General features: G+C 32.3%; 2 protein-coding genes across 6 annotated transcripts in view; one reads left to right on the top strand and one right to left on the bottom strand.

Annotated features, from left to right (window-relative positions):
* Positions 1-16,998, top strand: part of LOC133561222 (non-muscle caldesmon-like) — a 179,451-nt gene that overhangs the window by 159,384 nt on the left and 3,069 nt on the right. For all 5 annotated transcript variants that reach the window (XM_061914551.1, XM_061914555.1, XM_061914552.1 and 2 more), the window contains 6 exons: positions 3,396-3,439; positions 3,600-3,675; positions 7,004-7,147; positions 7,227-7,322; positions 8,814-8,882; positions 10,178-10,214. In XM_061914551.1, the coding sequence (XP_061770535.1) occupies positions 3,396-3,439; positions 3,600-3,675; positions 7,004-7,147; positions 7,227-7,322; positions 8,814-8,882; positions 10,178-10,214 (466 nt within the window). The remainder of the gene's footprint in view (positions 1-3,395; positions 3,440-3,599; positions 3,676-7,003; positions 7,148-7,226; positions 7,323-8,813; positions 8,883-10,177; positions 10,215-16,998) is intronic.
* Positions 6,672-16,998, bottom strand: part of LOC133561221 (dynamin-1-like protein) — a 51,734-nt gene continuing 41,407 nt past the window's right edge. The window contains exon 20 of the mRNA XM_061914549.1: positions 6,672-7,345. The gene's annotated coding sequence lies outside the window, so the exon portion shown is untranslated. The remainder of the gene's footprint in view (positions 7,346-16,998) is intronic.

The raw sequence follows: 16,998 nt of genomic DNA, 5'->3' as shown, positions 1-16,998 counted from the left end.
ACAACCGTGTGTGTGTGTTTTTCCTTTTGACGCTTGACTTTAAAGGTGTGTAAGACACTAGTAGATATGATATTCTCTTGTTTCTGAGGATCTATTGAAAAGTAGTAAGATCTGCTGTAAGTATTATTGTTTAATGTTGCATTACGATGTTTGTGTGTGGCACACTTTAAAAGTGTCAAGTTTGTGCGACATAAGCACACTCCCTGGAGGTTTTCTTATTCATTTTAACAGCGCTCAAGCAGCACTCACTATCTTCATTTTTTCAGTAATTTCAAAATGTTAATAGTTCAATAGTTATAATGTAATTATTCCATACGTAATCAGTGAATAATGTCTAATTTCCCCTACTTTATAAGTAATCATTTAAAAGAATGTGTACATATAAATATATTTTTCTCTACTGTTTTGTTAATCAATTTATTTTATATATGTATAATACATATAAGTATATGTATATATGTGTGTACAGTATATATGTATTTATTTGTATGTATATGAATGTGTGTATATATATATATATATATATATATATATATATATATATATATATGAATGTATGTGTATATATATCTACATATATTTATGTAGATATATATACAGGTGTGTGTGTGTATATATATGTATGTATGTATGTATATATATATCTCCATATATTTATGTATATATATATACAGATATGTGTATATATATATATATATATGTGTGTGTGTGTGTGTATATATATATATATATATATATATATATATATATGTGTGTGTGTGTGTATATATACATATATGTGTGTGTGTATGTATATATTTATATATATGTATATACACATACATACAGTGTTGGGTTAGTTACTGAATATATATGTGTGTGTGTATGTATATATTTATATATATGTATATACACATACATACAGTGTTGGGTTAGTTACTGAAAACCAGTATCTAGTTACTTTATTTCAAAAATAACTCAGTTACTAACTCAGGCTCCCATTAATTCCCTTTCCGCCTTCATTTCAGTACTGTATTGCACTGGAGAATAATCCAATCTGTTGATCAACTTGACATACATTTGCATCACTGAATTCTGCTAAGCAATGTGGTCTACATACAGCACACAAAGACAAAGATATTTTTCAAAGGATCAATTTATTTCGGGCCAGAACAAATTGACAAAACTATTTTAAATAACTGCAACATAACACAAACCGCATAATAACAACATGTCACAACATAGCTGTTAAACCTGGCTTCACCCAAGGAAGGCACTCACGACATGTCACGATATACAGCACAAATACTGCTATACGCAAGCCTAACCAGGCATTTTTCTCTCTCAAGGAATTGTGAAATAAAATCATGTCTTCAGCAGATAAATGCTGTACTGAAGCCCAGAACACTCTATGCATTTCCCCAGTTTTAGTTCAGAGAAAAGGAAAGATTGGCCAGGCCCACTTGGATCCCTCTTTATGTTTGTGAACTTTATAGTCTATACATTTAGAGTGATGTGATAATCAAAAACTGTAGCAGTCTAGAATGAAAGAGTATATAAGAGAATTGACAAGAGTGTACCTTCAGTGCTGAATGATGAGCAGAGGCAGAGTTTGGAGTGTCTTTTTTAGCTCGCTTTCCATGTTTATGTACTCGCTGTCCAGGTACGTGGAACATGGTTTTGTGCCATTTGCCGTTTAACGCCGGTATCATGCTAATTAGCTGCCTGAAAGCTGGTGACTCCACTGTAGAAATAGCCTGCCTGTCTTCTAGCACATACGCTGCAATGGCTCTATCAATGTTGCCCTGGCTAGCAGTCCCTCCGTTAAAATCCAGCCGCTGTTGCTTAGGTGGAAGTGGAGGTGAAGTGTCTCTCTCTTTACTAGCTTCATCGAACCATGTTGCTTTTGTAGGTGTTTCTGCAGATTTGAATTGATGTTTTGGGCAGTAGATGAGGTCTTTGATCCAAGACACAACTTACATTTAACTAAAATGTTCTTTTCTTTGTGCTCGACACGGCATGCTAGCACCGACCGGGCTACGATAGACTGACCACACCTACTCTTTTCACCGGAGATGTCCTCTTTTGCGGGGCTGTCCGGGTGGAGTTTCTCAAATGCCTCAAATGTCCGGTATTTTAAGTTAGGGTTGCGTGTATTTTCAATGTACGTTCGGGCTTTAAAACAAAACAAATTGTGCATGCAGCAGCATTCGTGAGGGAGGGGCAGAGTCAGAGAGAGCGAGAGAGTTATGATAAACGCGCATGCGTCGCCAGGCTCTGCTTTTTATCCCTAGATTTATCCGACTTTATTTTTTATTATCTATAGCAGGGGTGTCAAGAGTGTGCCCCGGAGGCCATTTGCGGCCCACAGCTAATGTTTTAAAGGCCCACGGCACATTCTAAAAATACTATTAAATAAAAAACAAAAACATAACAAAAATGAAATAAGAAAGCTTAAAAGTTAAATGTAATTTAGAAAAAGTTGAAATGTTGACTAATAAAACGATGCTGGGTTTTATTTCTTTCAAACACTCATTGCTCAAAACATAATATTGAATCAAAATCAATATTATTATGAATTATTGACCTATCCAAGGTTCCAATTACCGCACATCAAATATTCCACTAAGAAAAATATTTTTGGTGGACGATTTTGCAAATTTGGTAAATAAATAAGCCCAAAATTTATTTTTTGTTTTTTTCTTACTGTACCAAAAATGAACCGAACCGTGACCTGTAACTCGAGGTACGTACCGGACCGAAATTTTTGTGTACCGTTACAACCCTACATTTTTCCCATAATTTGGAATTACTTAATGATTTTTTTATGATGCTGCTGGTTTATTTTTTTAGGGGTGGGAAGGGTGAATACTTCCCACTACATTTTGAGTAAAAAGTCTTAATTTGTTGTCAATTTTTCAGTCTCAAGGTGCCTGTTCGGCAAAGCGGATAACATGCTGCAGACGTGCATTGTGGGACGCATTCTGCGAGGACGCAGGAAAGTCATTAGGATAAACAGGATTACTGTAACTGCCTTCGCATGGCCGCAGCTGTTAAAAATGCGTCTGAGAATGGGGAATTTCCTGTCCACGGGTATTTTGGGAACACACACATCCATTCGATGGCAGCGCAAAGGAGGAAGAAAAGAGAAACTTTTGTGCAATTGTGCAAATGTTTGTCCCTTAAGTAGATTTTGTATGTGCGTGCGTGCACATGTGTGTTTGCATGTGCGTGTGCGTGCATCCCCTTTTAGCCTTTTGCTATAATATACATCATGAACAATCCCGTGAGGTTCCCACAGTCCACTGCGGTTGTTGTTTTGTGTGTGGGAACAATCCGCCTTCAACCAAAGTGTTATTACTGAAACACAACTTCATCTTGTTTCGCTGACGGCTCTCTGGACATTTTCTTAACAGATCGGAGAGCGAGCAGAGTTTCTCAACAAGTCAGCACAGAAAAGGTACCAAAAAAAAAAACATCCTTTTAGATCAATAGACAAGCTTTTTAGTGCCTGTAAAAACACCGCAGTACACATTGATCTGAATAGGATGTGCAGTAGATGAAAATAATGGCTTGTGTTTTTCTATTATTCTTATTGTTATTGTTCTGCTTCACAACAGCACGGTGAAGACGTCTCTCACTCCCGTGGTATCGAAGATCGACAACAGGCTGGAACAATACACCTCAGCCGTTCTGGTGAGCTTTGTCTAAAAACATCCACAATATTTTCAATTGCAAGTTTTTGTCTTTTCATAAGGCCAATTTTTTCCAGTAAATATTACTGAATTTTCCGGAAAAACAATTGTTAATTATTAAATAACATTTCATCAAAAAAGTTTTACCAAATGTTCAATAAGGGAATTTGTTCCTCAATACTATGACTATTCATTCCACAAAGGAAATACACAAGGGGAATGCAAATCATGCACATTTCCCCTAATTGTTACGTAAATAATTATTTTTGTATTTAGAAAAAAAAAACATATTTTATTTATGATTTTTTTTTTATTAAATAATGCTAATTTTTATGACGATGTTGATGCTCCCCAAACTTTAGTTAACTTTTGTAAATAAAGTTAATTCAGCCTAATTTTCTATCAAATGTTTCAGTAAATATCATTTTGGTGGGAAAAAAATACCCCTTTTCCCCAACAGGGATAGATAATACACTATTTTTTGTTGTTGACAATCAATGGTACTTTATCTTTAACTTAACACTAGTTATTTACCATTGTTTTTCAGTAAATTTCCTTTTGTCTTTTCCTTGGCATATTTTTTCTGTAAATATTACTTAGCTTTCCTCAATTTTTCTTTTTTTTTTGGAAAACGATGCTTATTTTTCTCATAATTTTGACGTAATTTTTAGCAAATCTTTATTTTACAACATTTTAAATATTCTAAATTTATCCTCAAAATAATGTCTATTCCACAATCCCTATCCAAATAAAAAACATATTATTCAGTAAAAAAAACTATATATATATATATACATGTGTATATGTATATATATATATATGTCTTAGTTGGATTATCCAGAGAATAGTGCTCGATACCGTGGTAGAGCGCAATATGTATGTGCGGGAAAAGTCACAAGACTACTTCATCTCTACAGAACTATTTCATGAGGGGTTCCCTCAATCTCCTGACGATTGAGGGAACCCCTCATGAAACAGTTCTGTAGAGATGAAGTAGTCTTGTGATTTTTCCCACACATATATATATATACACACACAAATATAAATATTTTCTCACGCACAGGCATCCTCCATAAAGGAATACACCCCTACTGGGATGATTTATATATATATATATATATATATATATATATATATATATATATATCCAAGGTCGGGTCGCGGGGGCAGCAGACTTCCCTGTATATATGTATATGTATATTTATGTGTGTGTGTGTGTGTATATATATATATATATCATAAAAAAATTCAATAATGCTCTCTTAAGATGTGGTTGCTCTCTCATTGTATTATTAAATAAAGCCTATTTTTTACTGAATATTATAGTAAATAATACATTATTGGGAGGGTAAATACCCTTTTCCCCCCACATGTTCAATAATGTATCCTCATTATTTTTCAGTAAATAATTAAATAAATTTAGTTTAACATAGATATATATAGTAAGATATTAATACAGTTTATTAAATATGAAGTATCCATCCATCTTCTACCGCTTATCTGAAGTTGGATTGTGGGGGCAGCAGCCCAAGCAAGAAGCCCAGACTTCCCTCTCCACAACTACTTCATCCAGCTCTTCCTGGGGGATCCTGAGGCGTTATGGGCTAGCGTCTCTCCACCATGACCTGGGTCTACCTGTGGTGTCCTACTGGTCGGACGTCCCCTAAACACCTCCCCAGGGAGGCGTTCAGACGCCATTCTAACCAGATGCCCAAACCACCTCATCTGGCTCCTCTCAATGTGGAGGAGCAGCGGCTTCACTCTGAGTTCCTCCCGGATGACAGAACTTCTCACCCTATCTCTAAGAGAAAGCCCCACAGCCCGACGGAGGAAACTTATATTGGCCGCTTGAACCTGTGATCTTGTCCTTTCGGTCATAACCCAAAGCTCATGACCATAGGTGAGGATGGCAACGGAAATCGACCAGTAAATTGAGAGATTTGCCTTTCTGCTCAAATCCTTCCGCTCAACGACGGACCGATACATGGTCTGCATCGCTGCAGACTCTGTTCACAATCCATTCTTCCTTCACTCGTGAACAAAACCCTAAGGTACTTGAACTCCCCCACCTGGGGCAGGATCTCCTCCCTGACCTGGAAATGGCACTCCACCCTTTTTCGGGCGAGAACCATGGACTCAGACTTGGAAGTGCTGATTTTAATCCCAGTTCGTTTCACACTTGATCAGTGAGAGCTATAGATTATGGTCAGATGAAGCCAGCAGGACCACTTAATCCGCAAAACTGGTTCCCTTTATCATCCTGACTGCGCCTAGAAATTCTGTCCATAAAAGTTCTAAACAGAATTGGTGACAAAGTACAGACTTGGCGGAGTCCAACCCACTGGAAACGGTTCTGACTTAATGCTGGGAATCATACAGGGAAAGGACCGCCACAATCAGGTGGTCCGATACCCCATACTCTCTGAGCACTCTTCCGAGGGCCACGGTCAAAGGTCTTCTCCAAGATGTAGTAATATATTAATACACGTTAATAAATAAATACAAATGTAAGAAAGTAATACCTTTATTACATAAGAAGTAGTAAGATGTTAATGCACGTTACTAAATAAAAAATAGTAAGTTGGTAATACACTTTTATTAAATAAGTAGTAAGATGGTAATACACTATTAAATAAGTAGTAAGATGGTAATACACTTTATTACATATAACGTAGTAATATATTAATACACATTAATTAAAAAAATGTAAAAAGTAGTAAGATGTTAATACATGTTAATAAATTTAAAAAAATAGTAAAATGGTAATTGTTTATTACATTAGAAGTAGTAAGATGTTAATACACTTTATTTAAAAAAAATAGTAAGATGGTAATACAAATCATTAAATAAGTGTTAGTAAGACGGTAACACTCATTATCAAATAAAGTAGCAAGATGTACTACAATGTATTAAATTGGTAAGATATTAATACAATTATAAAAACATTGTATTACATCAGTAATAAAATGTTAATACAGTTTATAACATAAGAAGTAATAAGATGGTAATACACTTTATTAAATAGTAGTAAAATGTTAATAAGTTTATTACATACTACAAAAGTAGTAGTACAACAATGTTCTTCAGGGTTGACCTGACAGAAAAGTGAGCATTATGACATTTATAAAGCATACAGACTCCCGTCACCTAGCAGCCCTGCGTTGACATCCCAGCTGACCTGAGGTGATTCACTGCTCCTTCATTCCTTTTCGGCCTCCCTCAGCAAATTTTCCTCCGTTGATTTGCAAAGCGCTGCACTTTGCGGCGGCGGGGAATTTGTCACCGCTGTCAGCGGCCCAAATTAAAGCCGTCCACTTTTGCCGCCGCAGAGAGAGAACAAGGAGTCCCGATCCCCTCGCTCGGGCGCCGTGGACCTCCCCGTGGTCGCCGACAGCATACGGAACATCAAGAGCATGTGGGAGAAAGGCAGCGTGTTCAGCACGTCAGGAAGTGGCGGCAGCAGCGCCTTCAAGGTAGGCCAGGTCGTCTCCTGGCAGCAGGAAGAAGACCTTTTCAGCGCCACTTCCTCACCTTTGACCTCTGTGCAAACAGGAAGCAGCTGCGATAAAGTCGGGCGTGGCGGGCCGCATCAACGACTGGCTGAACAAAACCCCGGAGAGCAGCAAAGCTTCGGCAGGAAGGCCGTCGGTAGGTCGTCTCCATGGCAACGCCTGTCATAACTCACAATTGGTATTCACACGGCATTTCACACACTTTGTCTATACAACACATTTTTACATTCATTCACTTTTACTTTCACTTTGTTGTACTCTACTCAACCCCAAATATTTCTATTCATATCAATCCCCGCTTTTATGCACAGTATTATTTCTTTGGCGCCATCTGCTGGCCAACATGAAAATAACAAGAACAGAGTATTTCAAACATTTTGGGGAGGCGATGAAGTCTGATTATTAGGAACACCTCTCCCTAATGCAGTGCAACCTGTCAATCCAAATTCAGTATTACGTTTCAAAGGCGGAACATTTTTTTTAGCATATGTTTAAATATATATTTCTTCGCACTTTTTCCTAAAATGTAAATGTCACCCATTTCCTCACTCAAATTTCAATAAATAATACCCATCTTCTTATAATTTTTAAAGTAATATTGGCAATTTTTCGTAAGATTGAATACAATTAAGTTAGTTTTAATGTCAAATTTTCCAATTTTTACCTCAATTATTCAATATATACAAAATGTTGCCCTAATTTTTCAAATACATTCCCAACATTTTTTAGTAATAATGTAATTTCCCACCTTTAAATTTTACATAAGTGTTTGGGTTTTTTTATGTCCATTTTTCCGGTCATGTTTTAGTAATAACGCCCATTTTTCCTAGCAAATAAGACATATACTACTCAATATTTTTGGTAAATATTAAATACAATAATTCGTTTTTTCATGGAAAACTTCACAGTAAATAAGGCATAATTACGCTATTTTTTCCAATAAATTCCTAACATTTTTTAGTAATGTAATTTCCCACCTCTAAATTTTACATAAGTGTTTTTTTTTTTTATGTCCATTTTCCCTGTCACGTTTTAGTACTAACTCCCTAGCAAATAAGACATTTACTACTCTTGGTAAATATTAAATAAAATAATTAGGTTTTTCATGGAAAACTTTCCAGTAAATAAGGCATAGTTTTTTCTAATACATGGCCATAATTTAAATCAATCAATCAATGTTTATTTATACAGCCCTAAATCACAAGTGTCTCAAAGGGCTGCACAAACCACAACGACATCCTTGGTAGAGCCCACATAAGGGCAAGAAAAAACTCACCCCAGCTACATAAACTATTTTCAGCTCAAATTTTTGTTTTCCTTCTCTCTATTTTTTTATATAATGACATTGTTTCCCCCGGTGTTCCCCTAAATCTTCAATACATACAAACTAACGTTCTGTTGGTCTCAAAAGAACAATGTGATCCTCAGCCGTCAAGAGCCCCTAAATGTCTCCCACATTCTTTGTGATGAAGTGTCCTAAGAGTCTTTTTTGTCCACTTTGCTCCATGATATTTATTTGCAAACGTTCCTGCTGTCAAAAAGTGCGCCACTTAGAAAACGTGTCTGGAAAAAGACAACGAAGACAATTTTGACATTTGCTGATAATTTTCCATCTTCTTTTTGCCAGGACTTGAAGCCTGTGGATGTGAGCAACAAGAGGAGTTTATGGGAAAACAAAGGCTCCTCAACAGCCAAGGTACACACAAACACCTCACAGACACCACATTACGTATACACCTCATAACTGCCCTTATAATGTTGGTTCGGTACGGGGGTTCCGGTTCGGTTCGGAGGTGTACTGAACGAGTTTCTACACGAACATATGAAGTAGCCGCCTAAACTAAAGTCTTAACAAGCTGCTCCGCTCCGTTCTGCCTCTGTCTCCTACACATCACCCAGCATTGTCCCACCCACACAACCATCTGATTGGTTACATATGTAGCGGTAACAGCCAATCAGCAGTGCGTATTCAGAGCGCATGGAGTCATGTTTAGCAGGTGAGCAGCGGACTCGCCCCAAATCATAAAAAATACCTCCCAGTAAACGTTCTAGATGACGTTCTAGAAACAAAATGCTCGTTTGCAGTCCTGGCTTGAGGTGAAGGCTAATTAAGTTTTAGTGTAACGTTAGCTCATTTTGCTGTGTGTGTGTGTATGCTAGTGATATAATAATGTAAGTGATGATGATAAAGCCTACATGAACTCCATGGTGTTCAGGGATGAATAGTCTCTCCTATTGCTGTTGTACTATTTTTTCAGCTATAGTCACATTAATCATTAGTAATGTAGCAGCCTAGTTTGAATGGCAGGGTCCCTGCTATCAGATGTTGATAAAAATATCACATTTACATAATTAAAATTAACTACAGGCTTCCCAAATGCTGTAATAAATTAAGCATGATAACTTGTCTTCAAACCGTTTAATCTGAGCAACAAGTTGAGGCAGTTTAATGTTGATGTACGTGGGCAGAATTAGTATAGTGTTCCCAAAGTTAAAAGGATAAAATCATTGTTTACAAATTTGGTAAATAAATTACCCAAAAAATTAATATTTTGTATATACTTAGCTGCAGGCGTGACACCCTGTTTGTGTTTCCCTCAAAGAACTTGTAGCTACTTGATATCGCCATTAAAATGTGGAAAAAGCCTGCCGAGGTAAAATAAAGACAGAAAAAAAATCTTCTAGCACTTTGGCTGCCACACTGTTTGCCATCTTGTCATCAACAGGAAGTGATAATGGGCGCTTTAAATTCTACAAAATGTGTTGGAGGATGACAACACAGCACAGAGCTAGCGCTCAAGTCTGCCTTCTAGTGGCTATGTGCAGAATACCAACTGTACTCTTTTCATCAATGGCTGTTGGCACATATGACTCCCACTCTACAACTTCACATTCTTTTGTATTTTCTTCCACAATTATCACCTAGTATGCCTCATGCAGAATTCTTGTTGTGGCTAAGATAGACATTGATTGTGTTTGTTTGTGTTACAGGCGGCGGGCACAAGCGACACCAAATCAGTCACTAACGGTGAGTCATTTTTATTGAATATGCGATGTCATCTATTTTTTTTAGCAATTCTTCCATTCATCAATGTAGTTGTTATTGGCAAAATGTACTACTAATAGTTCAGGGGTGTCCAATCTTTTTCTATTTAGGACTCACACTGACAAATGAAAGCATGCAGGGGCCATTTTAATAGTTTTCATTCATATCATGGACAAAAATATTGCCCCCCCCCCTGAATTTCTGTCAGATAATGCACCACTTCTCCCAGAAAATTGTTGAAATTACAATTGCTTTGGTATTCCAGGATTTTTTTCTTTTGTTTGCATTGGAACAACGCAAAAAAGCTAAATCTGATATTATTTTACACAGAAATCCAAAAATGGACTGGACAAAATTGTTAGAAATAGTTGTATTCTAAACATGTGATGCTCCTTTAATTTGCAATTAAACTCACCTGTAGCATGTAACAGATGCTGGCAATATAAAAATCACACTTGCAGCCAGTTAAAATGGAGAAAAGTTGACTCAACCTTTGTGTTGAGCATGGAGAAAATAAAGAAGAGTAAAGAACTCTCAGAAAATTTGAGAACCAAGATTTTGGAAAAGCATGGACATTCTCAAGGCTACAAGTCCTACCTTCAGAGATCTGAAAGTTCCTGTGTCTTCTGTGCGCAATGTCATCAAGAAGTGTAAAGCCCATGGCAATGTAGCTAACCCCCCTGGATGTGGACGGAAGAGAAAAATTTAAGAAAGACTGCAACAAAGGATTGTTACAATTGTAGATAAAGAACCAGGATCCACTTCTAAACAAATTCAAGCTGACCTGCAGCACAGGGTAAAACAGTGAGAGCCTTCGCCGTCTCAATGAAAAGTGACGTTGTGGTAGGTGACCCAATGCAAACAAAAGAAATAAACGTGAATACCAAAGCATTTGTAATTTCAACAATTTTCTGGGAGAAGTGGTGCATTATACCACAGAAAAGTAGGGGTGCCAATATTATACAATTTTTATATATATATATATATATATATATATATATATATATACACATATATATGTATATATATACATATACACATATATATATACATATGTATAGGTATATATACATATATATGTATATATGTATGTGTATATATATATACACACACATATATATATATATATACACATATATATGCACATACACGTATATGTATATATACATATACGTATATGTATATTTGTATGTGTATATATATATATGTATATATATATGTATCTGTGTATGTACATATATATATGTATGTGTATGTATATATATGTATGTATATATATATATGTATGTATGTGTATATATATATATGTGTGTGTAACGTGTGTGTATGTATATATATATATGTGGGTATATATATGTATATATACAGTTGTGATCAAAATTATTCAACCCCCACACAATTTTGGTGTTTTAGCAAGTTGGACATTTATTCCGTATTTTGTTAATAGTCATATCAAATAAATATACATTAAATAGACAAATGCAACTTGAATTACAACATTATATTTTGTAACATACCAAACAGTGTCATTTCTCTTAATATCTCATTGACAAAATTATTCAACTCCTTGAAGATCATAACTCTTAAGAACAGAATTTGAATACGGTCTTTTCAATCAGGTATTGAAAACACCTGTAGATGTGATTAGAACCATAATGAGCAACTGATTGAAAAAGACTGTAACGCTCAGCTTCTTGTAGATGGTCAATGGTGTATTTGCAACATGGTGAAGTCCAGGGAGTGGTCAAAGGAGTCAAGAGAGGAGGTAATTTCTCTTCATAAGAAAGGATATGGATATAAGAAAATAGCAAAGACACTACACATTCCAAGAGACACAGTTGGGAGCATAATTTGCAAGTTTAAAGTAAGGCACAGTGGAAACACTACCTGGGCGTGGTAGAAAGACGATGCTGAAGCGTACAGTGGTTGCAGAAGAAGGGCTGGAAGACTCTGGAGTGGCCTTCACAGTCGCCAGACCTAAATCCTCTAGAAAAGCTGTGGTGGGACTTGAAGAAGGCAGTTGCAGCACGCAAGCCCAAGAATATGAATGAACTGGAGGCCTTTGCCCAAGAGGAATGGGCTAAAATACCTGTAGATGGTTGCAAGAAGCTTGTGTCCGCTTATGTATCACCTTTGAAGGATGTCATTACTGCCAAAGGGTGTTCTACTAAGCATCAATGAGATATTAAGAAAAATGTCCTTGTTTGGTATTTTGTAAAATACAGTGTTACAATTTAAGTTGCATTTGTCTATTTGACACATCTTTATTTGATATGACTATACACAAAATACAGAATAAATGTCCAACTTGCTAAAACACCAAAATTGTGTGGGTGTTTAATAATTTTGATCACAACTGTACATACACACACACACATTAATATATATATATATATATATATATATATATATATATATATATATGTATATAATATATATATATATGTATGTAGGTGTGGGGAAAATCACAAGATTACTTCATCTCTACAGAACTGTTTCATGAGGGGTTCCCTCAATCATCAGGAGATCTCCTGATGATTGAGGGATAAATGATGATGATGATAACCGTAACCATATATATATATACGTACATATTTATACATACATATATAAAAAATATATACATACATACATATAAACACATGTACATACGCGTATATATGTATATACATACATTTGTACAGATATATACTGTACATATACACATACATATGTATGCACATATATATATGTATACATATACATAGATACATACATATATGTGTATATATATATGTATGTATGTATATATATATATGTGTGTGTGTATATATATATGTATATATATGTATGTATATATGTGTGTATATATACACATACATACATGTATGTATGCACATACATATATATATACATATACATGTATGTACCTTTTTACATATATATCTAATATATATATGTATATATACGTACATATTTATACATACATATGTAAAAAATATATACATATAAATACATGTACATACGTGTATGTGTATGTATACATATGTATATGTGTATATACATACATATGTACAGATATATACTGTACATATACACATATATATATATATATATATGTATACATATATGTATGTATATATACATAGATACATACATATATACACACACACATGTATATACACATATATACACTTATATATATGCACATATATATACACATACATACACATATATATATACTTATATATATGCACATATACATACACATACGTATATACACATACATATAGACATACAGTATATACATATACATACATATGTATGCATATATACATACATGTATACATATACACACACACACATGTATATACACATATATAAACATATATACACTTATATATACACATATATATACACATATATATACACTTATATATATGCACATATACATACACATACGTATATACACATACATATGTACATACAGTATATATACATATACATACATATGTATACATACATATATACACCCACACATATATATATATATATATATATATATATATATACATACATACATATATATATTGTATGTACATACATCTACATACAGATATATCTTTAAATATTCATATCTCATATATACACATATATACATACATATATATAGTGTGTATATAGATGTACATACATATACATGTATATACACACATACATATATACATATTCATATCTCGTATATAAGTACATTCATATACATATTTATATACACATACATATATACATTGATACACATATATATACACATATATACATATAAATATATACATATATATATATATATACACACACATATACATGCATACATACATATACACATACGTATTTATACATACATGCAAATACACATACATATATATACATACATACATATACACATATATATACATACATATACTGTACATACACACCTATATATATATATATATATATATATAAACATGTATATACATGTACATACATATACATGTATATACACACATAAATACACATGTACATACATATATATACACATATGTATACATAAATATGTATATATGTATGTATGTATATAATGTATGTGAGTGTATATATATGTGTATGTATGTAGTGTATGTATGCATATATGTATATATAAATATGTATATATAAATATATATATGCACACACATATGCACATATATATATATATATATATATATATATATATATACATATATATATATACATATATATATATTTATTCCTGACGGAATAAATAAAGTACTATCTAATCTAATCTAATACACATATATACATACATACATATACATACATACATATATATATATAGTATGTATATACATGTACATACATGTATACACACACATATCTTTACGTATTCATATTTCATATATACACATGTACACATACATACATATATATATAAATATATTGTATGTATATACATGTACATAAATATATTGTATGTATATACATGTACATACATATACATGTATATACACACATACATATATATACATATTCATATCTCATATATACACATATGTACACATACATGTATATACATACATTCCTATACATGTATGTACATACATTTATCCATGTATATACATACATACATACATGTATATATATACAGTACATACATACATCCATAATATACATGTACATACATACATATACATGTGTGTGTATATATACATATACACCATATATATATATATATATACATGTATATGCATACATGTATAAATATACATTTATGTAAATATACATATACACCATATATATATATATATATATATATATATACATACATGTATATGCATACATGTATAAATATACATTTATGTAAATATATATACACACACATGTACATATATAGACACTAGTGATATATACATATATATACACTAGTGATATATACATATATAGACACTAGTGATTTAGTGCTATATAAGTAAACATTGATTGATTGATTGATACATACATTTCATAACATGGTCACTACTGCCTACTTTGTCTTGTTATAGTCTTAATTTACTGTTATAGTTTTATTCCCATTGTTGCTTTTAATTTGTATTCTTATTGTAATATTTCTCTATTTTGTTTCCATTTAAACCCCCATTATTTACTTTTTACTTTTATTTAAATTGATCTCAACTCTGTACACTGCTGGTGGAATTTTAATTTTCGTGAAGGAATCAATAAAGTACTATCTATATATATATATATACATACACATATATACATGCATATACACATACATACATATATATATGTATATATATATATATATATACACACACATATATATATAGACACATATTTACATACACACATATTTACATGCATACATATACACATACATATATACATACATGCATATACACATATATATACATACATACATATACTGTACATACACACACCTATATGTATATATATATACATACAAACACATATATTGTATGTACATACATATACATGTATATACACACACATATATACACATATACATGTATATACATACGTACATATACATATATACATACATATACATGTACAAACATACATACATACATATACCTGTGTGTGTATGTGTATATATATATATATATATATATATGTATACATACATATATAAACGTTCATATGTATACACATACATATATATACCAATATATATACACACACATATATATATATACATACACTATACATGCATACATACATATACATACATATATACATACATATATAAAATATATATACATATATATATACATATCTACATATAAATATATATATATATATATACATATCTACATACACACATATATACGTGCATACATATACACATACATATATATACACATATATACATACATGCACACATACATATACACATACATATACTGTACATACACACACCTATATCTATCTATATATATATATATATATATATATATATATATATACATACAAACATTTATTGTATGTACATACATATACATGTATATACACACACATATATACACATATACATACATATACATGTATAAACATACATACTATACATTTACATACGTATATACATACATGTACATGCATACATACATATACCTGTGTGTGTATATATATACATACATATATAAACGTACATATATATACACATACATATATATACCAATACATATATACACACATATATAAACGTACATGTGTATACACGTACATATATATACCAATACATATATACACACACATATATATATATATATACACACACGAATATATAAACATATATATGTATAAAATATATACATATGTATATATATACACTATACATATACACTTATATACATATGTATATATATGCATATAATATATTTTTTATTATATGCATATATATATATATACATACAGACATATATATAATATATGCATATATATATACATACAGACATATATACATAAAAATATATGTATATATATTATGTATGTATATATGTATGTATGTATATTATGTTTGTGTGTATGTATATATAAATGTGTATGTATGTATGTGAGCATGACATACATACATATACATGTATACATATACACACATACATAAATATGTATGTATGTATATGTGTACATTCATACATACACATATATATGTATATACATACATATATATATACACACAAACATATATATACATACATATATGTATAAAAAAAAAAATATATATATA

This window comes from Nerophis ophidion, linkage group LG10, assembly GCF_033978795.1.
Source record: "Nerophis ophidion isolate RoL-2023_Sa linkage group LG10, RoL_Noph_v1.0, whole genome shotgun sequence".
Taxonomy (NCBI): Eukaryota; Metazoa; Chordata; class Actinopteri; order Syngnathiformes; family Syngnathidae; genus Nerophis; species Nerophis ophidion.
The sequence above is the reverse complement of the archived record's forward strand: the minus strand, read 5'-3'. Positions and strand labels throughout refer to the sequence as shown.